At 31.5% G+C, this 22,659-nt stretch overlaps 15 protein-coding genes across 15 annotated transcripts; 7 read left to right on the top strand and 8 right to left on the bottom strand.

Annotated features, from left to right (window-relative positions):
• Positions 1-32: 32 nt before the first annotated feature.
• Positions 33-1,337, bottom strand: T551_00440 (rRNA-binding endoribonuclease; the record flags this gene model as incomplete). Its single annotated transcript, XM_018372706.1, has 4 exons — positions 33-417; positions 469-887; positions 931-1,064; positions 1,109-1,337. 4 exons carry the CDS (start codon positions 1,335-1,337, stop codon positions 33-35), a joined length of 1,167 nt encoding a protein of 388 aa, XP_018231042.1.
• Positions 1,338-1,449: 112 nt separating this feature from the next.
• Positions 1,450-3,534, bottom strand: T551_00439 (uncharacterized protein). Its single transcript, XM_018372705.1, has 6 exons — positions 3,272-3,534; positions 2,900-3,226; positions 2,699-2,858; positions 2,493-2,654; positions 1,910-2,449; positions 1,450-1,866 (listed from the first exon to the last, which is right to left on the bottom strand). Exons 1-6 carry the CDS (start codon positions 3,485-3,487, stop codon positions 1,505-1,507), a joined length of 1,767 nt encoding a protein of 588 aa, XP_018231041.1. The 5' UTR covers positions 3,488-3,534; the 3' UTR covers positions 1,450-1,504.
• A 290-nt stretch (positions 3,535-3,824) lies between these two features.
• On the top strand, positions 3,825-4,847 carry T551_00438 (uncharacterized protein; the record flags this gene model as incomplete). Its single annotated transcript, XM_018372704.1, has 2 exons — positions 3,825-4,220; positions 4,269-4,847. 2 exons carry the CDS (start codon positions 3,825-3,827, stop codon positions 4,845-4,847), a joined length of 975 nt encoding a protein of 324 aa, XP_018231040.1.
• A 124-nt stretch (positions 4,848-4,971) lies between these two features.
• T551_00437 (uncharacterized protein) lies at positions 4,972-6,337 on the top strand (the record flags this gene model as incomplete). The annotated part of the gene is made up of 4 exons (XM_018372703.1): positions 4,972-5,271; positions 5,320-5,624; positions 5,671-5,973; positions 6,016-6,337. The coding sequence occupies 4 exons, from the start codon at positions 4,972-4,974 to the stop codon at positions 6,335-6,337; spliced, it is 1,230 nt and encodes a 409-aa protein (XP_018231039.1).
• Positions 6,338-6,723: 386 nt separating this feature from the next.
• T551_00436 (uncharacterized protein) lies at positions 6,724-7,085 on the bottom strand (the record flags this gene model as incomplete). The annotated part of the gene is made up of 2 exons (XM_018372702.1): positions 6,724-6,792; positions 6,834-7,085. 2 exons carry the CDS (start codon positions 7,083-7,085, stop codon positions 6,724-6,726), a joined length of 321 nt encoding a protein of 106 aa, XP_018231038.1.
• A 572-nt stretch (positions 7,086-7,657) lies between these two features.
• T551_00435 (uncharacterized protein) lies at positions 7,658-10,299 on the top strand (the record flags this gene model as incomplete). The annotated part of the gene is made up of 4 exons (XM_018372701.1): positions 7,658-7,922; positions 7,967-8,114; positions 8,164-8,497; positions 8,545-10,299. The coding sequence occupies 4 exons, from the start codon at positions 7,658-7,660 to the stop codon at positions 10,297-10,299; spliced, it is 2,502 nt and encodes an 833-aa protein (XP_018231037.1).
• Positions 10,300-10,760: 461 nt separating this feature from the next.
• Positions 10,761-12,584, top strand: T551_00434 (uncharacterized protein; the record flags this gene model as incomplete). The annotated part of the gene is made up of 1 exon (XM_018372700.1): positions 10,761-12,584. One exon carries the CDS (start codon positions 10,761-10,763, stop codon positions 12,582-12,584), a length of 1,824 nt encoding a protein of 607 aa, XP_018231036.1.
• A 227-nt stretch (positions 12,585-12,811) lies between these two features.
• On the bottom strand, positions 12,812-13,539 carry T551_00433 (uncharacterized protein; the record flags this gene model as incomplete). Its single annotated transcript, XM_018372699.1, has 3 exons — positions 12,812-13,020; positions 13,065-13,300; positions 13,361-13,539. 3 exons carry the CDS (start codon positions 13,537-13,539, stop codon positions 12,812-12,814), a joined length of 624 nt encoding a protein of 207 aa, XP_018231035.1.
• Positions 13,540-13,897: 358 nt separating this feature from the next.
• Positions 13,898-15,510, top strand: T551_00432 (uncharacterized protein; the record flags this gene model as incomplete). The annotated part of the gene is made up of 4 exons (XM_018372698.1): positions 13,898-14,033; positions 14,079-14,232; positions 14,274-15,000; positions 15,046-15,510. 4 exons carry the CDS (start codon positions 13,898-13,900, stop codon positions 15,508-15,510), a joined length of 1,482 nt encoding a protein of 493 aa, XP_018231034.1.
• Positions 15,511-15,821: 311 nt separating this feature from the next.
• T551_00431 (co-chaperone SGT1) lies at positions 15,822-17,222 on the bottom strand (the record flags this gene model as incomplete). The annotated part of the gene is made up of 7 exons (XM_018372697.1): positions 15,822-16,313; positions 16,358-16,454; positions 16,508-16,628; positions 16,672-16,725; positions 16,767-16,894; positions 16,938-17,060; positions 17,098-17,222. 7 exons carry the CDS (start codon positions 17,220-17,222, stop codon positions 15,822-15,824), a joined length of 1,140 nt encoding a protein of 379 aa, XP_018231033.1.
• A 255-nt stretch (positions 17,223-17,477) lies between these two features.
• T551_00430 (tRNA 1-methyladenosine methyltransferase subunit GCD14) lies at positions 17,478-18,498 on the bottom strand (the record flags this gene model as incomplete). The annotated part of the gene is made up of 2 exons (XM_018372696.1): positions 17,478-18,398; positions 18,442-18,498. The coding sequence occupies 2 exons, from the start codon at positions 18,496-18,498 to the stop codon at positions 17,478-17,480; spliced, it is 978 nt and encodes a 325-aa protein (XP_018231032.1).
• A 440-nt stretch (positions 18,499-18,938) lies between these two features.
• T551_00429 (uncharacterized protein) lies at positions 18,939-19,385 on the bottom strand (the record flags this gene model as incomplete). The annotated part of the gene is made up of 2 exons (XM_018372695.1): positions 18,939-19,166; positions 19,215-19,385. The coding sequence occupies 2 exons, from the start codon at positions 19,383-19,385 to the stop codon at positions 18,939-18,941; spliced, it is 399 nt and encodes a 132-aa protein (XP_018231031.1).
• A 222-nt stretch (positions 19,386-19,607) lies between these two features.
• Positions 19,608-20,557, top strand: T551_00428 (uncharacterized protein; the record flags this gene model as incomplete). Its single annotated transcript, XM_018372694.1, has 4 exons — positions 19,608-19,837; positions 19,880-19,974; positions 20,020-20,104; positions 20,146-20,557. 4 exons carry the CDS (start codon positions 19,608-19,610, stop codon positions 20,555-20,557), a joined length of 822 nt encoding a protein of 273 aa, XP_018231030.1.
• A 113-nt stretch (positions 20,558-20,670) lies between these two features.
• T551_00427 (ubiquitin-like protein 5) lies at positions 20,671-21,025 on the top strand (the record flags this gene model as incomplete). Its single annotated transcript, XM_018372693.1, has 4 exons — positions 20,671-20,687; positions 20,732-20,854; positions 20,902-20,952; positions 20,995-21,025. 4 exons carry the CDS (start codon positions 20,671-20,673, stop codon positions 21,023-21,025), a joined length of 222 nt encoding a protein of 73 aa, XP_018231029.1.
• Positions 21,026-21,247: 222 nt separating this feature from the next.
• T551_00426 (uncharacterized protein) lies at positions 21,248-22,249 on the bottom strand (the record flags this gene model as incomplete). Its single annotated transcript, XM_018372692.1, has 1 exon — positions 21,248-22,249. The coding sequence occupies one exon, from the start codon at positions 22,247-22,249 to the stop codon at positions 21,248-21,250; it is 1,002 nt and encodes a 333-aa protein (XP_018231028.1).
• Positions 22,250-22,659: the final 410 nt, after the last annotated feature.

The raw sequence follows: 22,659 nt of genomic DNA, 5'->3' as shown, positions 1-22,659 counted from the left end.
TTGTTTGAAAGAAAAAATACATTCTCATAAAATTATCTTGATTTCTTTTTTTCATTAGGATTTTTTCTGCCCATTCCAATTACTATATCGTGACGTAATATGTCCCTTTTGCCTGTTAAAATATCAGGAATGCTATCTGGATCAAATAAATCTCTTTCTTTTCTCCGTTTTTGATATTTTATTGCTTTTTGATATTCCTTTTGGTCTTCACGAAAAATTAACTGCTTATAACCTTTACCGGATGCTGATCCATGATGAGGTTTAGGAATAGGATAAATAGTACCCCGATTATTCCATTGCATATGTCGTTTAAGATAAATTCGAAATTTACCATTAGAATCTATAGAACAAGATGTACGTAAAAGGGTATTCCCACCACATCCAGGACAAAACTTTTTTGATATATCTTTAACAATTCTAATAAAAAATAAATAATTATATTCATAAAAAAAGTAATTATGTCCATACTTGAAACATCCATAACATCTTAAGACCCATGATTTAACAGTTTTAATTCTTAACCCAGTTTCTTGTGAAACAAGATTCAAATTCATTTGTAAAAGAACATTTTGCATTGCAAAATCAGTTGTAACACATGCCACTTTTATTTGTGTGTTTTTTTTGATGGAAATTACATTTGTTTTTTCACTTAATGATTTATGATAATGAATATTTGAGGGTGTAATCCAGCCGTCGCTGTCTTCATCTATTTCTTCAAAAGTTAGGTTTTCTGTATCTTTCACAATTTCATCGATTTCATTCGTTAAATTATTATTTTCGAGTTTTTCTTGAAGAGATACTTGATCTGCAAGAATATGTAGGATTTGATTTTCTTCGTTTCTAATAATATTATCATGGTTTGGCGGCTGTTGTTTGTTTATTTCCGGCTATTATAATTAATTCGAACATTTAATTATTTGAAAAATATACTTGATTTAATTTTTTATGCAACTTTCTTGAGTCTCCATTCATTTCACATTCGAGTTCATATGTAAGTGCAATAACATGTATATCCGTTACACTTAAAACCTCATAATCTCCGGTTTTTTTAGAAAATGAAATTACTTTTACATTAAGAAAAAATAATTAAAAAATGCAGAAAACACACTTTCTTGAACAGAAGACAGCTGCGGTGCCCGAATATTAACTTTATCTTTCCATAAAGATAATTCCTGAAGCGATTTTTCGTCTTTAATCTCAGTCATCACATTAGGAACTGTATAAAAACTAGATGCCTTATTCATAATCAAAGATTTAGGAAATGAAATGAAAGATGCTGTATCAAGAACTAGAGCTTCTATAGAGTAATTCTCTTTTCTATCTAAAGTCTTTTGCATTTGTTAAACTTTTTTAAAAAGATTTAATTTTTATCGAAAAAATGTCGAAATAATTGACTAATATTGAGTAAAAATAAAATATAAAACTTATATTAAAAAAGAATAAATAAAGATTTGACAAGACCCAATATTTAATGAAAAACATATCCTGTTTTTAAAAAAGAATGTTAAGAATCTTGATTCTCACCAAATACAGAATGCCAAACAGATGGATTTACAGCCCATGCATCATGAACACCTTTACCATTTCTTCGTGCAACAGTGCTTAACTTCCATTGAATTGTTTGCTTACTTATATCTGTGAATTTTTGTCTCAGGGTTTCTACAAGTAATACTTTTGTTTGTGTACTTCCTTGAATTATTTTTAAAAAAGAAGGTAATAAATCTTGTGGAAAATATAGAGAAGTTTTAGGAGATATTGTTGCTGAAGACGCGGCATTTGTTTCAAAGTTTTGGGATATAGTGTCATTGTTTGAGTGTGTTTTCGACGACCAATAGTCATGATAAGGATCAATAGGATGATCTATATCTAATATAGTGAGTAAGAGGTAAGACCAAACTTAAAATATTACTTATTAACGTATCCATTTTGAGTTTGTTAAATAATTTATAGTCATCTGCATCGATATCATGTGAATCTTGCCAATAAATACCTTTAATACTAGGTATTAAATTTACGATTACTTTTTTTTTTATATCATTAGACTCATCATCATCATCGAGAAAGTCTTTATCATCATCCTCTTCTTTTAATTCAGCAGCATCATCTTCATCGCTATCATTTATACTATTGATATCTTCACCTTCTTCTTCTTCTATCCACTCTGCTTCTGAATCATAATTATAATTAAATAAACTCTCATCTGTCTTAAATGGATTTCTTGGAGTTAATATAATAGATGATTTTGAAAATGTACCGTAATAAGGTGGTCGAACATCTTCCCTGAATTGGAGAAGTTTCATAGGAAATATTTTAAGTTTATTCAAGAAGTCATCAGTTGAATTCGACTGCTCATATTTTTGAAGAATAGATTTAACAGTAATACTTGATTTTCGGGAATAAGATGATGGAACAATAGTAATTTTAAAAAGTGATAATAAATGTTTAATGGCTAGATTTAATAAGAAAAAGTAGTAAAAAAAAGGTAGTTTTACGGGATGTAATTGGAAAATCTGAATCCAAAAGTTCATCTATGTTTTTTATTGTTATTATATGGTCATCAGGACTCCGTATAAAAGCATGTTGGTCTGAAAGAAAAGTATGTTGTTTAACAAAAAATGGAATAAAACATTTGTCGTAATCGGAAACAAAGCAATCTAAAAATTTTTAATTGTTAACTATAAGTGGTTTTTATATTTACCTTTGATTCCTGCTCGATTTTCTTTAGGAAGTTTTGTATGAAAAAAATTTTGGAGTTTTAATTGTGAATTTTGCTTTTTTTCCTGATCACTTTCCTTTTTTTCTTCTTTTTTCTTTTTTGCTTCATTTTTCTCCTGTTGTTTAGCATCTTTTTCTGCTTTCTAAGACAATTAATACTGTTTAGATTAAATATCTTTAATACTTTTCTAAGTCGTTCTTCTTCTTTTAATTGTCTTTCTTCCTCTTTTCTACACTTTTCTATCTCTTTTTTTCTTCTTTCTTCCTCTCTTTGCATTTCTCTTTCGATTTTTTCTTCTTTTTTCCTTTTTTTCTCCTCTTCTTTTCGTCGTCGTTCTTCTTCTTTTAAAGAAGCTTTCAGAGCCTTTTCTTTTTCCTTTTCTAACTCCTTTATCATCCTCTCTGCTTCTTTCTGCTGCCTTTTTGTCTCTTTATCAATTGTTGTTTGTGATTGACCCAATGTTGTCGTAGCAGATATACTACGCCTAATTCTTTTAGCTGTACGCTCATTCTAGTGTCTATTAATAATAAAAAAGAATTAAAACTACTCTCATACGCAATCTGATATTTCTGACAACACTTCTGACGACTTTCTGTGTATTTGTGTATTTATTTCTTTCATTTGAATATCTACAGGCTCTGTTTCCTCCTCAAATATATCCTCTGTCAATGTACTGTCTGAACTATAATCGTAGTACATATTCAATGTCTTTTCTCTTTCTATCTTCTCTTCTTCTTCACAAACACTTGTTTTAATCTTTTCCATAATCATAAATTAATCTGTTTTTTAAGAAAAAATAAAATATATAATATATATCCTCATAGATAAAGTATTTAAGTATTTTTCATGTATTTCCTCTGTATTTTATACTCAATTATTACTAATCAATGGTTTACTAATAGATTTTAGCTGATAATAATTTTTTTGACGTTGTACGTGTAATTTTACGCACGACAAACGGTCCGAGTGAAAAAAAATATTAAACTGATTGATATAGAAAATAACTATTTGTTTTAAGGGAATATACCAGTAAAAAGGTTTTTTTTGTGTCAGAGTATATATATATACGTTTTTTTTTCTTGAAAAAAGCTTAGAAATTGGCAAAAGAATGACACATATGTCTTCTCAAGTGATACAGAAGGACAGGTTTATCCACAGTTTTAGAGACCTCAGTTTGTGCTCCAGAGTAGGTGAATGGAACCCAACACGTTCCACAGTTTCTGTTGATGGGCGGGGGGCTATGTGGCAAAATCCTGAGGAATCATTTTATCATAAAACAACACCTTATGAACATGTATATGGAGACCATTCTATTCCTGAGAATGCGTATTTTGTGGATAAGCCTTTAGGAGATTCGTCTGATGGCTCTGAAAAATCATATGTAAATCGTCTGCGTCAAGCAAGTGCAACAGTTTGGTGTGAGTATGGGGTTCAGGCATCAGGGAACTTTAAAATGAGGAAAAATAAAAATAATTATGGAATGAAAATGGGATTTTCTATTAAAGTATCTATTCTGTTTGTTTTTTGTCTTTTTATTCAATTTTCTTTTTAGTCTTTGGTTTTCCCACATGCATCGGCTATGTCGTTTGGTCGACCAATGGCACATCATGCACGTTCAACAAATATTGCAGCACCACAGCATACCATGTTAATTCCCCGACTATCAGCAACAGAGACCTGTCTGGAAGGTGACCAATGCGAAGCTCCTATATATTCTAATCCCTCGTTCAATAATAACTATCTAGCTGAAAGGGGTCTTAATGATATACCAGAAGTAGATGATGATGATGAGGATAGCGATCGTAGCAGTGTTTTATCTAATGGTTCTGGTCGGCAAGCGTCAATCCAAAGTTTTACTGCAAGTTCTCATTATAGTCATCGTGGTCCTTTTTCACACGCACGATCTCATTCTAGGGGCTCTGATGTCTCGAAAAACTATAATGATTACCCCAATAACGCCACCAATGAGTCTCTTGCTAGCTCTCAACATCTTCACCCTAATTTATACGCTCGTCACTACAATGCTTCTGATTTTTCTGTTGATCAGGAGCTTTATCGTGCCGATTCTGGGCGGAAATTATATATTGCTAATCTTGCAAAGGATGATATTCTTTCAGATGATGATATCTAGTTTTATTTTTATATTTATATTTGTTTATATTTCTATATTTACTTAAAGTTTTATTATTAATTTTTTTTAATTCTAATTACCCCGCGTTTTACCCCACAGATATTTGTAGCTAACGTCAGAAAAAATGATATGTTTGGTACGGCTGAAAAACAGCAAGACAAGTGTTTTTAGAGCACAAACGTATTCTGTTCGTGCATCTCCTAGTCGTATATTACCCAGATTTCGAAATTCCCGTTTAAATCCTCTTTATCGTGCAAGATTTGAGCAATCTGAAAAAACACCAATTGTGAAACCAACTCAAGCCGAAGTGCGTCTACCAGATGATCCAAAAGGCATTCTACCTCATACACAAACACTTCTTGGTATTTTTGGCAATTCAGCATTGGTCATTGAGCGAAAAATGGAGATGATGAATGTGTTTTTTGTAAATATAAAGTAAACTCTTTTTTTAACATAGATGACAAGAGAATAGGGTTTTGAACAGGCAAATAAGTATGTTATAATGGATTCATGTGGAAAACATGTGGGATATATTGCAGAAACAGGTGGCCAGTCGTTAACAAAGATGTTGGCACGTCAAGTATTTAGGACGCATCGGTCCTTTAAAGCCCATATTTTAGATCGAGAAGGAAACGAAGTACTTCTTATTGAGAGGCCTTTTTCTCTAGTGAATTCGACTATTAGGATTGTAGATACTATGAACAATGCAAATCATGTGGTTGGAGAGGTTCGTCAGCAATGGCATGCTTGGAGACGAAAATATAATCTTTTTCTCAAGTAAATTTATTGGAGACATGGTATTTCCCCTAATATTGTTTTCTAGAAGAGACGATACTTTTTCTCAGTTTGCATACATAGATGAGCCATTATTTTCATGGGATTTTTCATTAATGGATCAAGATGGGCAATTAATCGGATCTGTCAATAGGAATTTTATGGGTTTGTTACGTGAAATGTTTACTGATACTGGAAACTATGTTTTACGTATGGATTCTGTTTCTTCACAAACAAATGATACAGCAGTAGATTCAAAACAACTTGTTAATAATCAAAAAAATGTTGTTCCTTTATCAAATAGGGGTCTTACACTAGATGAAAGAGCAGTAATTTTAGCAACAGCTATTAGGTAGTTTTTGTTCGTATTAGTTAATTGATTAACGATTAATAGTATTGATTTTGATTATTTTTCCAAATTATCAAAAAGTGGTACAGGTATTGGCTCATTTTTACCCTTATGGTTTCCTGTGTTCGGAGGTGGTACTAGTGATAGTTCTACTGAAGATTCGAATCAGGCGCCTGCCTCTCAGGATCAGGATACTCATGTATCTTCTGATGAAACTGCTAAAGCTGAAGATACAGGCAAGAATTGGTGGGATCTTCAACCTAGTAATGATGTATGGGGCGAAGGTGATAATGATCCATGGAATAATGCAAACCAAGATGCTGAGGACAATGCCTCTTGGGGTGATTTCTTCGAGGAAGACGATTGACATTGAAGATGTATATTATTCTATCTTACTATATTAAAAAAATCAATACATTTTAACGCATGACAGTAATCATTCATTATATATATATTCCCGTGAAGACAAGAAAATATTTTATTTACACTGTCTCCTGTTAACTATTCAAACATTTTTTCTCATTTTTCATGACTCGATTCATATATACATTTGAAAAGATAAAAATCTTTGATAATACATAGATAAAAAATCATATAATAACACTGATCCTTTTTAATTCATAGTAATTCATTTACATATCAAAAATATCGTTTTTAGTCTCTTTTTAATCATATTCAATAATATAATCTGGTATCCACATTAAAGAATCAAGTCTTTCATATTATCATTAGATTTACTAAAAAAAGACTTTTTCATGTATTTTTCTTTATATCTTCTACATTAATCCAACCTGGTTTCCTGGTTGAATCGTTTTCCTGAAACTAATCATTAAAATGTTATCGAAAACGCTTTATGCATATACTTCAATAACTAGTCGTTCTGCTTGATACATATAATTAATTAGTGCTTGTCTTCGTAAAACCTGAAGCTCCTTAAGTCCTTTGTGCCATAATTCTTGTATTTTCTCCTCATTTGTTTCATTTTTGTGTGCATGAAATGCATCTTTCGTCCTCCGTATCGCATATTCTCGAAACCCATAGTTTTTCAGCTGCTTTGAGCTTCGAAGAAGCGCACGATACAATGAAAGGACTTTGCACCGCAAGTTTTCTGCCATTAACTATGCTTTATCCTCTTCCAAACCTTATTTTTATGCTTTTTTCCTGCCGCGATCGTTGATCACCTGTATACAACCATTTACGTTTTACTCTTTATTCTATATAAGAAGACCTGTTTTCTCTATAATTTTTATTGTTTTTCGTGATATAAATACAAAAGAAGTATGATTTTTGTATTTTTATCCACTCTTATTATTTTTCCTCTGCCGTATACACCTTGTAAAGACTTTAAGACCCAAATACACCTTTTTTCCAAAAAAAAAAACATGATTTTGTTTCAATTGTATTTTAGACATACATCTTCTGCTTTGTCTCTCCATTCTATGTATTATCTTCCATCCTCTATTTATGCTCTTTGATTCTCCGATAAAGCTTCCTCTCGACTCAGATCGATCTACAATAATCCACACAATTTGTCACAATAAAAGAGTCAAAAAGACTGTGTTTTTTCAGGAAAACAGGCTCTTATTAAGGTATAAAAGACGTAAGAAGCTCAGGATAATCGTTTCTTTCGTCTAGGGCGTTTTTGCGCCTTTTTTACGCAGTTTTTCGACAAAAAACAAGTAACTCAATGGCAACAGTAGAACCAGCGGCAACACCGCCACAAACGCCTCTGCAGGCATCTAATCATAATGCTGTGCTTTCACAGTCTCGATCTTCACCAAATAAGCCTCTAATATCAAGTCCTCGTTGGCTGGCACAGCGTGCAGCTAATCCGCCGGTTCAAACACGTCCTGCATATTTAGACCATGAGGACTTTTCTAATGCAATATACGTTGGAAATCTTGAAATGACAATTAGTAATGATGCATTGATGAAAATTTTTGGTCGTTTTGGTGGGTTATATGCGGTAGAAAAGTCGTCAAATTGATTGGCATAGGTACGATTGAGAGCGTCTATCGACCACCAATTCATACAGACAAGGCTGATCGGACCACACATTTTGCGTTTATCAAGTATACAGATGCAGAATCAGCACAACGGGCAATGCAGCAGGCAGATAATATATTATTAGGACGGAGACGGCTGTAATCTATCAGTGAATTTTTTGTACGGGTTGATCTGAGAGATATATAGAGTGGTACGGCCACGGATTCGTTCATATGTGAACCGGTCGTTTAACAGGACGCCACCACCATCCTCTCCACAGAAAAGTAGTCAGTATCCAATGTTTTCTTATTCTCATATGCCAACACAATATTATTTTCCATATAATACACATATTAATCAAAATTACATGAGCAAGATATTGTCTGTTTTTAATCTTCCGTATGAAATGACGCCAAAGGATTTGTTTTGCTTGTTTAGTGAGTTGGGACGTGTAGAAGGGGCTTTTATATATAATGTTGTTGATAACCGTGGGAGAAGAGTGGGGGAGGTGGCTATGGGGAGTTTTTACCATGCAAAGAAGGTGAGACGAAGACGGGGAACGTTTTGGATCGTTAATTTCCCGAGCAGGCTCTTGAAAGCTTGAATAATACTACACTTAATGGATATATACTTGAACTTGCGTTCAAGCCACCTACGTTACCAGCGCCTCAGCTTATTACGCCTATTAATTCGGGGCATTCGATGATGTATGCACCTCCTAATTCGATTTATCCGACATGGCAATATCCACCGCCGGCGTATTCGATTCCCAATCCTACACCGGTGCCTTGGTCTTATGCATCAACACCGATAGATGAAGCAATGGCGGGTCTTTCTTTCTACGAAGACGCCAATATGATGAATTCAAGGCGCAATAGTCTTACTAGTAGTGTTGCTAGCAGCGGATATCCACATATGTATGAACAACAGAAAACGAGTATTGATCATACGGTCCCCTTGGGCATTGGAACGCCTCAGGATGGACTTGTTTTTTACGATCCTATGACGGGATTACCTATACCTATGCAGCCGCCACGACCAGTGGTTGCCGAAATACAGGATACGAATATGCCAACAACGACAGCGATTACAGTGAATCATCCACCTATGCCTTTGCCGGTTAAAAAAACAGAAACAACAACGGCTGTAACTGCAACTGCTGCAACAGCTGTAACTGCAACGGCAACAACGACTGCAGCGGCAACTGTAACTGCTGCTGCTGCTACTGCGACAAGTGTTAAACCTACGACTCCCGTTGTATCTACAACTATGTCTCAAAATCCAAAGACTGAACCCGCTCAGTCGACAACAATGCCTAATGTGTCAACTATTAGCTCTCCGGGTTCGTCAACCGCATCCGTAACTTTTAGCACTTCTTCAATACCAACATCTATTGTTCCAGAGTCCTTACCAGCAGATCCGAAAAATTTGTATATCAAAAATCTTGATGATGATATAATATCTCATCCATCTGATATCGAAACTCTTTTTAAACCATATGGAACAATCGTATCATCACACCTTGCAGTAGTTCCCGGGACTGGAATATCTAAGGGTTATGGCTTTGTAGCTTTTAGCAAAGCGGAAGAAGCTATAAAGGCTAAAAAGAGTTTAGACGGAAGCATGGTAGGAAGGAAACGTGTATTTGTTAGTTGGGCAGAACGTCGTGCTGATCGTGAAAAACGTTTGAAAGAGATATTTAAAGCCGAGAATAAAGCGAATATTGTATATACTGAGCTAGATAAGGATGCTTCTAAAGCAGAAGATTTTTCGATTTCAAAAGACGAGAATAAAACAGCTATTGCCATGAATATGGAAACAAAAAATACTTTAAAGGTGACAGAAAATGTTTCCGTAACAAACTTGACGCCTACACTTGCACCTAATCCTATGACTGTTTTATCAAAATGGCGTGGAACTCCACTATCAGGTATAGTAGAGGTAGAAGAACCGAATGTTCAGACAATGATTACCACACCTGTTGAACAAATAGTTCCTGATCCTGAATTTAAAGTATATTCAGAGAATGTAAAGTCATCACAACCTGTGGTTGCTGAAATGGAAAATTTAAAAATCGAACCTGATAAAGATACCGAAGGACAAGTATGTTTAAGAGTTCGAGATGAAAATACCAGTCCGAAAAAGGTAACTGGCGCTAACACTAAGAAGAAAGGAGGATGGTACAGGAAACGTTGGAGCAGCGGCTGGGGGGGAAATTATGGAGGTAAAAAAGATGAAGGAGATAGTCCCATTAAAGATGGGCAAAGTATTGAAAGTTCTATCAAAGATGTTTTGTTGGAAAGAATTGCTGACAAGGAAAATTGTGAGTCAAAGTCTATTTAGAAGTAAGTATTTATAAGAGTATTTAATAGAGGACATCAGAATTAAGATATATATTTATTGCATTGCGAGCAAAAAAGTAGTATAGCATTACTAGTTATGATTAGCATAGTATATACGTTGCCATTTATATTAATTGATATCCAATATTTATAAATCTAGGAAATTGCATTTAAGTTAGAAGAGTTAAATAATAGTATTTTTACTAAAAATAATTCAAAATATATTGTTTTTATCTTAATTTGTAAATTAATTTACACGGTCTATACTTTATTAAACACGACTATTTTAGCTAACACGCTAATATTCGTGTAGCTTTTTACGCGTTTAGAGATATCGCGTCAATATTTAATATTTCAATTGTCCATAATTTAAATATAATAATAGACATCTTTTGAATAATTCTGAATATTTTTAAGACAAACAAAGTGTATTATTACAGTATTTACGTGATTATATTGTGAATGGTTTCAGCAAACAAAGATGAGCTTTTAGTATGTCCTTTGGAAAATGGATTTATGGGAAATATAAATTCTGTAAAGAATGGACCAAAAAATCATTTAAATGAAGAATCTTCGCCAAAAAATATACCATGTTTGAGTTTCAAAGAACATGGAGAAAGCTTGGAGAAAAAAATGACAAGGTCAAGAAGAGTTTTTTCTTTAATACATGCTTTAAAAAGACGAACTCAAGAGCTTTCAACATCAAATAAGATAGTTCGACATGCTGCAGAGGATTCTGATACATTTGATGGCCCATTTAGTTTAATTGAAGGAGACAATAGCAAGATAGACGCGAAAACAGTAAATACAGATATTTCCGAAAAGTATCTTGGAAATAATTATGCAAAAGTGGAGAGTGAAACAAGTGAAAGCACTAAAAGTAACGTAAAAACATCGCCTACAACGCTCTCAACAGCTACACCGACAGCTACGTCGAAAAATAGGTCAAAGTCGTCAAGTACAGCGTTTGCAGAAAGTATAACTCCAATTTTCATTGGAACCACGTTTACAACGACTCTTTCTGAAACAACAACTACAACTCCTGTAGAAACATTTGCGCCGGTTCGCCACCATTCACATTCTCGCAGTAATACGTATACTGTTATAGGGATTTCAGCAATTGTGATTTTTATTGTTATTGTCACTATTGTTTTGATTATTTTTGGTGTAAGACGTTCATTGAGAAGGCAAGAAGCATTTGAAGATATGCTTTATCGAAATGAGATGAATGCTCATGCAAAATTGGTTGCAGAAGGATCTACACCGGTTTCAGAAAAGATGAGATCAGGATCGCCAAATTCTTTTTCTACATCAATACCTTTTATGGACTACCAGTATTCTGATAATCGGTTATCAAGAGCGGAATATTTCCATGACTCTAATAAGACTTATGGTGTTCAAAATACTCCAAGAGTTGAAGATCATAATTTAGGTGATTCATCAGCAAAGCATTATCATAGCAATTCGCAGACGGCTAATGGATGGTCTCCTATGCAACATATGGGACATCCTACATATTATAATCATTTAGGGCATCCAGTACGTTCTTTTTCCATGTCTTCTAGACCAAAAGATTATATAAGGTCTCGTTATTTATCACATAATACACCTATTTTTGATAATCCTTTTCAGCATGATCAGTTGCGATCTGGGAGTCATAATGATAACAGTCCTAGTGTCGCAGAAGCTGTTTCTAATCAATCAAAGTTATGTTTTGGGTGCTCTCAGGAACAAAATAAAGGCTATTTTACACCAACACAAACTAAATCAAAGCCTTTTGACTCTCATATGAGTAATAGGTTTTCCAACTATCCGGTTTTACATAATTCTCAAATAATGCATACTCCACAATCAAATGTTTTTTCTTTAAATCATACAAATTACTACCATACTCCATTATCTATGCAAACTGAAGCTGTCAGTTTTGATACTGCAAATACGCATTTCTCTGATACATCAAATACGTTATCTTCGCCTTTATCTGCTTATCAAAACTCAGGAGCTTTTTCATCAGAACAAAATTCCAGCTTTACAGTTGATTTAACTCCTCCAGAATCATTGCATATAAAAGAAAATAAAGTAGATCTCGAGCTTGATTTAGGTACTGAAAAAATATTTAAGACAGATAAGAATACTTTAAAACAAAACTCTATTCGTACACCTAGTATCAATGCTTCTGTCGATATTTGGGCCGAAAAAAAGAAAAAGCTTTTGGATTTAACAAATAATTTAAATGGTCACTCAAACAATCCTACAAATACTACAATACGTATGAACCATAGATAGAAATGGATTCTTGTTATTATTTCTAGCGTTAGCGCTAGTAGAAACGTTGGTTTGAACTGACTGCAAAATTTTATTGAAAGGGTTTTTAAATTTTTTGAATTTTTGACATTTTATTTGACATCTTGAATTTTATTTTGAAGCTGTAGTAATATTTTGATCATTTAAGACAAAATTAATCATGTACTTTGAATAATATATCTAATAATACATATAGTTTGTATTTTCGACTAATCAGTACATCTCCATTTCGTTTCATTTATCTCTTCCTCTTCTCTTGTACGTGTTTGACCTGCAGAAGCTGGAGTTTCCGGATTGCCGTTTGCTTGTGTGATCCATTCATGTTCTGAGCTAGATTCATCTATTTTTTCATCCGAATTTTGATCTGTACATGGATGCAGTGATGAACAATTTGAAAGTGCTGCAAAGAAATCATTAACTATATAAATTAGCTTTTTTTAGATATTTTTGTTGTATTTCTACGTGTTAATGGATCAGATGGCAAAATGTACAATTCAACCATATTAGAGTAAAGTTCAGACGGATCGCCATTTACATCATTTTTTGTTGACATAAATCCTTCTAAATCTTCAATTTGTATGTAAATACATGTAGTATCAAATGCATTATGAGGTGTTTGGTGGATTGCATGAAGAATAATCTTTGGATAGGGAATTTGAAGACCCAATGAAAGATTTTCAGAAAAAATGATCATATTTCTATTAAAGATATCAGAAATTATATATTATAAGGCAGTTTTTTAGGAAAACAAAACTAACTCTGATGTAATATAAATATCAACCTGTCCAGATAAATCAATCATTGGAACTGTCTTAAACTGAGCATTTTTTGAAAAAAAATGAAGAACTTGTGAAGAAAAGGTGCTAGGAGTTGCTGATTGATGTTCTACAATGTCAATAAGACCTGTAGGTCGCTCATGAATACGTATAAAGGCCATTTATAATTTGTCGATTGTCGGTAAGTAACGTCAAAAAAATATAAAAAAAAAACAATGTCTATAAGGTTATTAAATGACATTTTAACGAGTTTTTGATGCTATAAATATGGTATAAATATGGAATTGATATATATATGAGTACTATGTAAAAGCTTTTTCAAAAAAAAAACGGAATTGAAGCAATTTTAAACAACAAAATATGTGGATAAAAATTATGAAAGTTTTTCCGTTTTTTATGAAGTTACAAGTGAGAAATAGCAGACATATTTTTATATCTTGCATGTTTAGGCAAAATTGTGGGTTTTTGAGTGTTTTTTCTGTGAGATTTGGACGTTTTTATGCCTCACGAGTGAACAATATGGATATGTGTTCTGAAGAAGCCAGAAGGATTCTGGATCAGATACAAAATGCTTTTTCATGGAATGAAGTGGCGTTGAAACATATATCTCGTGCAAAAGATTTAATGGACCGTAGAATTCCTGCAAGAATTTCAAGTAATAATTAATTATTAATGAAGATATGGATTTAATATAATAAAGTTTCTCCTGCAGAATCATGTCTATCAGGGAGAATTCCAATTGTGGATGTTCTACTTTTTGACCCTTTTAGCTTAAATAAAAAGATTGAAGCTCTTTTAGAAAGCAGACATACTTTGTTTTTCATGACAGATTCGTTGAAAAAAGCTATTATACGGTAATTTTGTTTGTGAAACAGATACATTTTTAAAGTTTTAGATATGCTCCGGAAGCAAGAATGATAAAAAATGATGATCATTTAATTATTGAAATTCCTCATTATTTTCTCGAAAAAAATAATATAGAATTAATTGAACATAGAGGTAGGTTTTTTGGGAAAAGAGTCTACTTTTCTAAGGGAAAAGAAGATCCTATTCAATGTTCGTCTTTTATTTATGATAGATCAGTTATATATTGTCAAAAAATTTCATTATGCAATTTATTAATTTTGAAAAATTCTATGTTTATAATTGAAGCAAAACCTTCTACTTTTCCCGTATTTCGTGATTTTTTTGATAATGTTATTCCGATTTCGTCTTTAGGTGTTAAGAGTGCTATAAAAAATCTTTCATCGTCTTCTTTAAATATATCTGATTATGAAAATTTGTTAGTATATACTAATTACTCATCATTAAGAGATTTGACTTTTTGCTTTAAGTTTTATGATATTATAACTAATGTTGTTATTGAAATAGAAAAGATTATTAAAAATTTAGAACTTGAAATTTTTGAAATACATTCTTTAAAACAAGCTCAGGATATTTTAATAAAAAAAGTAGATACTTGGGTGGAAGATGCTTATAAGGAATTATTTCATAATATTCAGAATATGAATATTTGTTGGGTTAAACTAAAATTTTGGAAACTTTTTTGGAGAGTTGATGATGTTTTAATTACTGTAAAAGAAATAGTTCAAAATACATTTCTTGTTGATTCAGAAGCGAAAGTAAAGCTATATATTAGAGAAATTGCTTTATTTTAACTTTTTTAGATGTATTTTTTAATTGGGCAAGTTTCAAATAAATATTCTATTTTTTTATCTAAATCTCCAATAAATATATTACGAAAAAAAATATTGGGACATCCTTTATATATATTGTCTCGAATTTCTCAAGTGGAATTACTTAAAAGTATTTTTATGATATCAGGGAGCGGTTTTTTGACTATATATTTATATATTATATGTAATTTTTCTTTATATTCATCAATATCTATGATTTCTTTGGGAATAGCATGTTCATTTATTGTTTTACGGTCTTCTTGGAATAAAGCAAAGAGAAATTTTGAAAATGAAATGATAAAAGAAGGAAAATTAGGACTTCAAATGATTGAGGAAAATCTTCGTTCTATTATTAAAAATGAGAAATTTTATATTTTAGAAGAAAAAAAAAAGTATCTTACAGAAGCTAAGAAAATATTAGAAAAGATAAATTCAAATATTGTGCGTCTAAATTAAGATTTTATTATTCTATGTTGGGTTAATTTTCATAATTTTATTAAATAACATGTATATCAAAAATTTTAAATAATGTTTTTAAATAATTAAATGAATATTTTACGAAGTAATTCTGACTTATCGAACCACTTTATTTCATAAGATTTCATAAACTAATATATGCATTATTATTAGTTACATATAAACTATATTAGATTTTTTTTCTATTTTTATGGATTTTAAAACATGGAAATTACTTGGATTTAAAAAAAAAAAGTAAAATAGTTTCTTTATTTTTTAAATACAAATAACACTTTAAATTATTTCTACCATTAATTATACCATGGTTTTGCTTCCATTCCGGTTGGAGGCTGAATTGGTACTTTTTTTACACCAACTTCTTTCCAATTAGTGCTTAATGCTGTTCCATTACTTTCTATATAGCTTTTCATCATTGCGCGTTTTGTATCATCATCTGCATTAGCATAAATATCTTGAAATAACTTGTTTAACGCTGCATCTCCTGTTTCCTGATTATCTGTAACCATATTTTTTGCAATCAAGTCCCAATCTTTAGACCCATGCTTTGATGAAGATGGGTATATATTAATTTTAGTAGAGTCCTTATTATTAAATGTTTGTGTGTTAGAAGCAGTTGTTTCCAGAGTTGGCCATTTTCCAAGAGAACGTTTTCTTAATTGTAATTCAATTTTTGAGCTAAATACGGTTACTGTTGATAACATAACATCAATTTCATCAAAAAGTTCTGAAAGTTCAAAAGTATAATTTTCTTGAGTAGTGGGTAAAGGAAATGATATTGAAATCTATCAATATTAGAAAGATTATTGATATATAGATAATGAATTACTGATTTTTTTTTAAATTCAGTTTTGCAAGTGTCTTTATTCACTGATTTTACATATAAAATAATTATAACTGCTTGATCAGTTTGATACCACTCATGTCTTATATATTAGTTATAAATACAGTAAAATGGACTAAAATAAAACAAAAATACCTTATTGTGTGAATTAATGGCTTTATATTCTCTTGCAATGATTCAGCAGACATATTTGGTTCATCTTTATAATCCAAGGTTACACACTTTATTTTTGCAATTTCTGCTTGTAAAGAGGGCTCTGCCACAAATATAAGAGAAATATATAAGATGCTAATACATACCAAGCTCCAGAAAGTCTGGTATTTCTTTAACTGTGGTTTCTTTTTGATCTTTCACTATATAGATTAGCATCTGTTGATTTATCTGGTGTAAAAACTCTTTTCTAACGCCATTTCTGTCTTTAAAAACCATGAATCTAATACAGCATCATTAGAAATAGTTTCTTTAGCCTTCTTAAACGCATAAAAACTATCTACAATCCGTCCTAAGTAAAAAAGTGCAATTCTAATGCTTTAAATCAATTTTAATGATATTGTAATTTAATTACCCTCTGTTTATTTGTGCTAAGCCTTTTTTCTCATTTTCTTTTTTAATATAAGATAGATAAATTGCTGCTTCTGCATCTTTTAGAGCTTCATTGTATTGTTTGTTGCGTTGATACGCAGTAGATCTAGTTTGTTAGAAATATAAAATAAGTAAAAAATTACCGTTCAATATAATAATCAATAGATATTGGAGCTTCATGAAGTGCTTCAGTAAGAAGGTTAATTGCACGTTGATATTCCTTTGTTTCAGAATATATTTGTGCTTGTTTTGCTAAATCTTCTGACATATTTGACAATATCGAAGAAGTGAAATCTTGAATATACTTTTTTATTAAAAAATACAGAAAAATATGAATTTTTTGTTGCTAAATGAATAGTATAGTAGTTTTTTTGTACTTTTTATTCTGAGAAACTATGTTATTGAATGAGTTGAATGTACATTTTAAGGGTTGATAATTTGCTTGTAAATTATTTGAACTTATATTTAGGTTTTTTTATGGCTATTTACATTAGGTTCTTTATGTTTATGTGTCTTTATGTGTCTATGTTTGGTAATTTTCAGGTAAGGGAAGCCATGTTGCAAAAGTAAGATAGCTTGTATGATTTTTGATGTTTTTCTCCATTCTTCCAACGTCTCTCCAGTTTCTACCTTCTTCACCCTCTTTAATCCTCTTTGTATGTTGAAGATTTTCATTATTAAGTCTTTTTTTGTTTTTCCTATTTGCTTGAACTTCACGAATACGATCTGCAGCTTCAGAAATATCTTTAAGTTCTGTTTTACGTGCGATCCATTCACAATGACTAATTTCTGAAAGCTCTATATCGTAAAATCCAAATTCTCGAAGATGTTTTAATGTTTTTTGTACTTGTTCAATACATGGATTAAAACAACAAATTCGAGATTGTCTTTCCTTAGAAAAATGAGGAATCAGTTTATAAATAACCTTCCACGGCGCTGGAAGATCAAAAAAGGCTGCATGGACAATTACTTCCTTCTCTTTAATTTCAAATCCATCGGTAACTACATCCTGATAAGAAAGTATTACTGGCCCTTCTGGTGCCAAAATCTGATTTTGCTTGAATTCATTAAGTGCATTTTCATATCTTTTTGCATGATATTCATATGAAAATACTCTTCCTGTTTCTCCAACTGCTCTTGCAAGTGCATGTGTCATATTCCCACTTCCTGTCCCTGCTTCTAATACAGTCATTCCTCTCTGAATCCTCAATTTGCTTTGTACATAGCTGATATCATGTGTATATACAATTTGTGTTCTATGTGGTAAAGCTTTTGTCCAAAGCTCTGGTGTAGGTTTTAAAATATGTAAATAACCAACGCCATTAGAGCTTGGAACTTGTGAGCCATAAGGTAATCCGATCATATCTGAATGTGCATAACTTCCAAACTGATTATTAAAAACTTTCCCTCGTTCTATAACAATGGGATGGACTTGTTCCCGTGTCTTTTATTCTATTAATATAGTTTTACTTGAATTTTTGTTGTACCAGCCATATAATAACCACATCACCTTCTTCTACTATTGATTTTTTTTTCCAAAACATGATTTTTTCTTTTTTTTTTTGATTCAAATTCTAATTATAGTTTTTGCAGGTCTTTTCTTATAATAATAATATAATTTATATTGATTTAATCTCTTGAAACCATTGATTTAACAGTTGATTTATTTTTTGTGACGATGAACGTATTATTCAAAGTTGTAAGTATAAAAAAATAAAACAAAAGGATACATCTTTTCATACTTTTTTATTGATCAGACCCACAATTATCTATATTTATCTTTGAAAAGAAAATTTATATTTGTGATTCTTTAATTTTTTGAATTTTAATGAGTTTAAATTATTAAAAGATCATATAAGATTATATAAACTATATATGTACATTTTGTATACATACCAATGCATTTTCAAGTACTGTATACGTGTTTCTAGACACTGATACTTTGTGTGTTTAAAACTATTATTATTGAGGATAATATGGATGTTTATGAAACTGTAGACGGGTGTTTGGCAGAAATAGGCTTTAGTAAGCGCTGTTCAGTGTCTAGATACCCTGGAGCTAGCTTTTTTGCTTCGGATAAGTGCCTTTCTTTAGCCAATCTTTCCCATTGCTCAACTCGTTTAGACCAAGTCTGAAAATTCGTTTTTAAATCATGATAATGTTTTAAAGAAGACATATGTATCTCTGAAACAGATGAAAATATATTCTCTGACTACCAAATATCTCTCAGTGCTAAAATATACTAAAAAATGAAAGTTACACTCTGAAGTGTGTCTGTAGTAAGAGAACTGTATTCATGAGGAAGTACAATTGGTTCTGGGAGATGTAATGATGGTGATTTAATAAAAGATATTTCTTTAAGTATTTTCAATGTTTCTTCTGATGTTTTTTTCTTATAAAAAGTGTCTATTTGATCTATTTGGTCCTTCATTTGATCTAAAGATTATTAAGTACTCATAAAGCTCGATGTCGATAAAATCCGGAGATTAGTACTCTTTAACGTTAATCAATTTAAAAAAAAGAAAATAGTTTTATATGAGTTTTTAAGTTAATAATTTCTAAAAATATTAATTTTTTAAGGTTTATATGTGTTTCAGGCCTTTTCACTGAAAAAAAGCGGAAAAAAAACGGAATATTGGTTGATATATGATTGATGAACTACGTTGAAAAAGAATTAATGAGTTCTATATTATTTAAAGGATTAACTGCATATTTTTCTAAAAAAACACCATCATTTGTTGTTAAATTGTGGCGTATGTACCTTCTCTTTTCCTGGATTTTGCAGGCTTATTGTATTGAAGAAGTTTATGGCGGTGAGGTGATATTTGTCCCAGCTTATAGGAAACCAGATATCTGGTTTGGTATAGATAAGAAATTGATAGGGTATTTTCTTGAAAGATGTGGTATGTATTTAATGTCAACCAGGAAGAAAAATGTACTTCATGAACGCTGGATTTATGATAGTATTTTGTTGCACAAGCGTCTGCCATTTAATGATTATTATATTATTAATAAATCGAGTGGGTTCCTCAAGTTTCTCTGCCCTCAATTAGTTAATAGCATAGGACTGATTAAACTTAAGTCACTTCACTTAAATAAACTATTAAAAAAAAAAAGGTTTATAAAAACTTCGAACTATACAGCGTATCGGTGAGTATCTTAGTTAGGGCATTTACGGCTAACTATTATAGGGATACTTTGGAAAATTCAAAGGTACATTCTCCTGATATAGCTTCATTTACACCGATTCAGTCTGCCTCTGCTAATGATACTACTTTATCAGAAAAAAGTGCAGATCTTGTTTTCTCTTCAACTGAAAAGATTATATGTTCGTCATCAGACAAAAACGTTGATTTACTTTTTTCACTGTATCAAAAAATCGAAAATCCCGATTCTGATAAATCTTTATCATACAATTCATTATCTTCTCTTACTAAAGATACTTCCTCCATTAGCTCTTCTACTGAGACACTTAGTTCTCCTATTGAAAGAATTAAAGTTCTTTCTTTAGAAGACCTTGAATCTGCTGTTGACATCTTTGAAGTTATAGCTGTTGAAAAAATGCATGGTCAAGATGGTATTTTATTTCTTAAACTTAAATAATATGTTTACTGTTAAATTGATATATTTTATTCCAAATATAAACTTGATTTTTTTAATTAAAGATTCTTTCGTTAAATGTTTAAAATTTTTGTAAAACATAAAATCTCTTTAAAATGATTGAAATAATCTGGTTATTTTAAATGTTTTGAATTTTATTTGTATTAATAGGTTTAGTAATGATCGTCTTGGAAAAAAAGTTCGTGTTAAGTGTAATGAAGATGATACAGTCGGTGATCTCAAAAAATTAATTGCAGCACAAACTGGCACTAACTGGCAGAAAATTGTTTTAAAGAAATGGTATGACTTTATAATGATAGCGTATTTGTTTTTGACGACTTACTTAGGTATACTGTTTTTAAAGATCACATTACATTAAGTGATTATGAGATTCATAAGTAAGTGGTTTTTTATCGATATAGCTGTTAATCATGTACAAGTGGGATGTCACTTGAGCTCTACTATAGTTAAATTTGTGTAGTACAGTGACTGAACTTGATGAGGAAAGACAAAATTAATAATGTGATTTTATGTTTATTGTTCTATTCATTTTGTCATATGTCTTTATTGTTATAGTTATTTTTTAGTCATTGAATTTTGCTTTTGTTTTTTCGTTTTGTTCTTATTATTTTTTCATTTTTTTGTATATTTATCTTACATATAGATAATATGTTAAATAAATACCTTTTTGGTTCATCTTACTTTCCAACCTCTTTTGATAGCAATTTCTCTTGTCCGCTGGCTTTTGGAATATTCTGCCTGTTTAGTCTGCTGCTCTTCATGTGGTGATGGTGTCATGGAATGCTGTAGTGAGGGAATTGGTGATGTTCGGGGTGCTGTATAAGATGACTTATCTTGTTCTTCATAATTTATCTTTGTATTTTGATGCTGCAGATAAGATTCACTTTTTTGAAATCTTGGCGGAGACAAAGACCTTGAACGAGTCATTGAACGGGACCTTGAACGAGTTCTTGAACGTGTTCTTGAACGAGTCCTTGAACGTGTTCTTGAGCGTGACCTTGAATATGATGGTGATAAATATGATCGAGAAGAAATAGAACTTGACTCTTTCCGTGATCTTGAAGATCTTGAAGATCTTGAAGATAGTGATTCTGAGCGGTTTGTTTTACGACCTCGTTTATAGTAAATTGATGTTTTTCTCTCTTGGTTTTTTTTTTCTTTTTCTGCCCAAAATTTTTTAGACCATCCTTCATAATCAATATCTTCATTTTCTGTATCAGACTTTTCTTTAAATCCCCAAAGATCCATACTTTCTTGCTTGTAAAAAGAATCTAGTGCGTCTAATATTTCCGAAGAAGTATAACTTGATAATGTAATAGGTTGGCACAAATGAGAAGGTATGCTTATATAAGATTGCATAGACTCTTTGATAATACTCGCATCTGGCAAATGTGGTATCATACATGCTGCTGGTAATTCCCAATATGGTGCACCTTGTCTTCCGTGTTGAGATGGTTTAATATAATTGTGAGTTTTGGATGAATTATCAACAGGATCGGATTTTGAGGGCTGTTCAGCTGGAGGAACCATTAGTCCTGCACGTGTTGCTTTCATTGTAATTTCCGAAAAGTATTTTTTTTCACTCCAAAGATTCAAAAGATCTTCTATTTTACCTTTTTCTGCATCTGACATATAATAACCCAGACGAAGAAGTACCAGGAGAGACGATTGCATTGCAAGAATAAGATCTCTGCGGTCATTTGTGGAACAATGGCTTAATATGTCATTAACAAGATACAAAATAAATAGACGGTTAGAAAATGTTGTTACAGTTGCTGATAGTGCTGCCAAATATTTAGAAAAAAGCTGATTAATGATTAAAATTAATAGAAAAATGGCCTCCTAAATACCATCATACGTTCTTTTGTTGTAATATATTCTTGTTGCCATCTTCTCGCACTTTGTATTGCTTTATATCGACCCGTTTTTACTTGTTCAACTAAATTAATAAAATCTTTTTTATCATAATTTAATGGAAGGCTTAAAGAAGGGTTTTTTTCAAGTTCTAAAGCCAATTGATGCTTTATTTCTTCTAGTTTTTCCATTGCTTTTTCTATATTCATTTTTTTAAATGTTTGTCGTGA

Source organism: Pneumocystis jirovecii (genome assembly GCF_001477535.1).
Source record: "Pneumocystis jirovecii RU7 chromosome Unknown supercont1.2, whole genome shotgun sequence".
Classification (NCBI taxonomy): domain Eukaryota; kingdom Fungi; phylum Ascomycota; class Pneumocystomycetes; order Pneumocystales; family Pneumocystaceae; genus Pneumocystis; species Pneumocystis jirovecii.
Note: the sequence above shows the minus strand (reverse complement) of the source record. Positions and strands in the feature narration are given on the sequence as shown.

Bases quoted from the DNA above. Each gene is read 5' to 3' on its own strand.
- T551_00439 (XM_018372705.1), bottom strand. From the start codon at position 3,487: ATGATTATGGAAAAGATTAAAACAAGTGTTTGTGAAGAAGAAGAGAAG. The intron at 3,227-3,271 runs GTATGAGAGTAG...AATAGACACTAG, and splicing joins TGTCAGAAATATCAGATTGC to AATGAGCGTACAGCTAAAAG. The intron at 1,867-1,909 runs GTAATATTTTAA...TCACTATATTAG, and splicing joins CAAAATGGATACGTTAATAA to ATATAGATCATCCTATTGAT.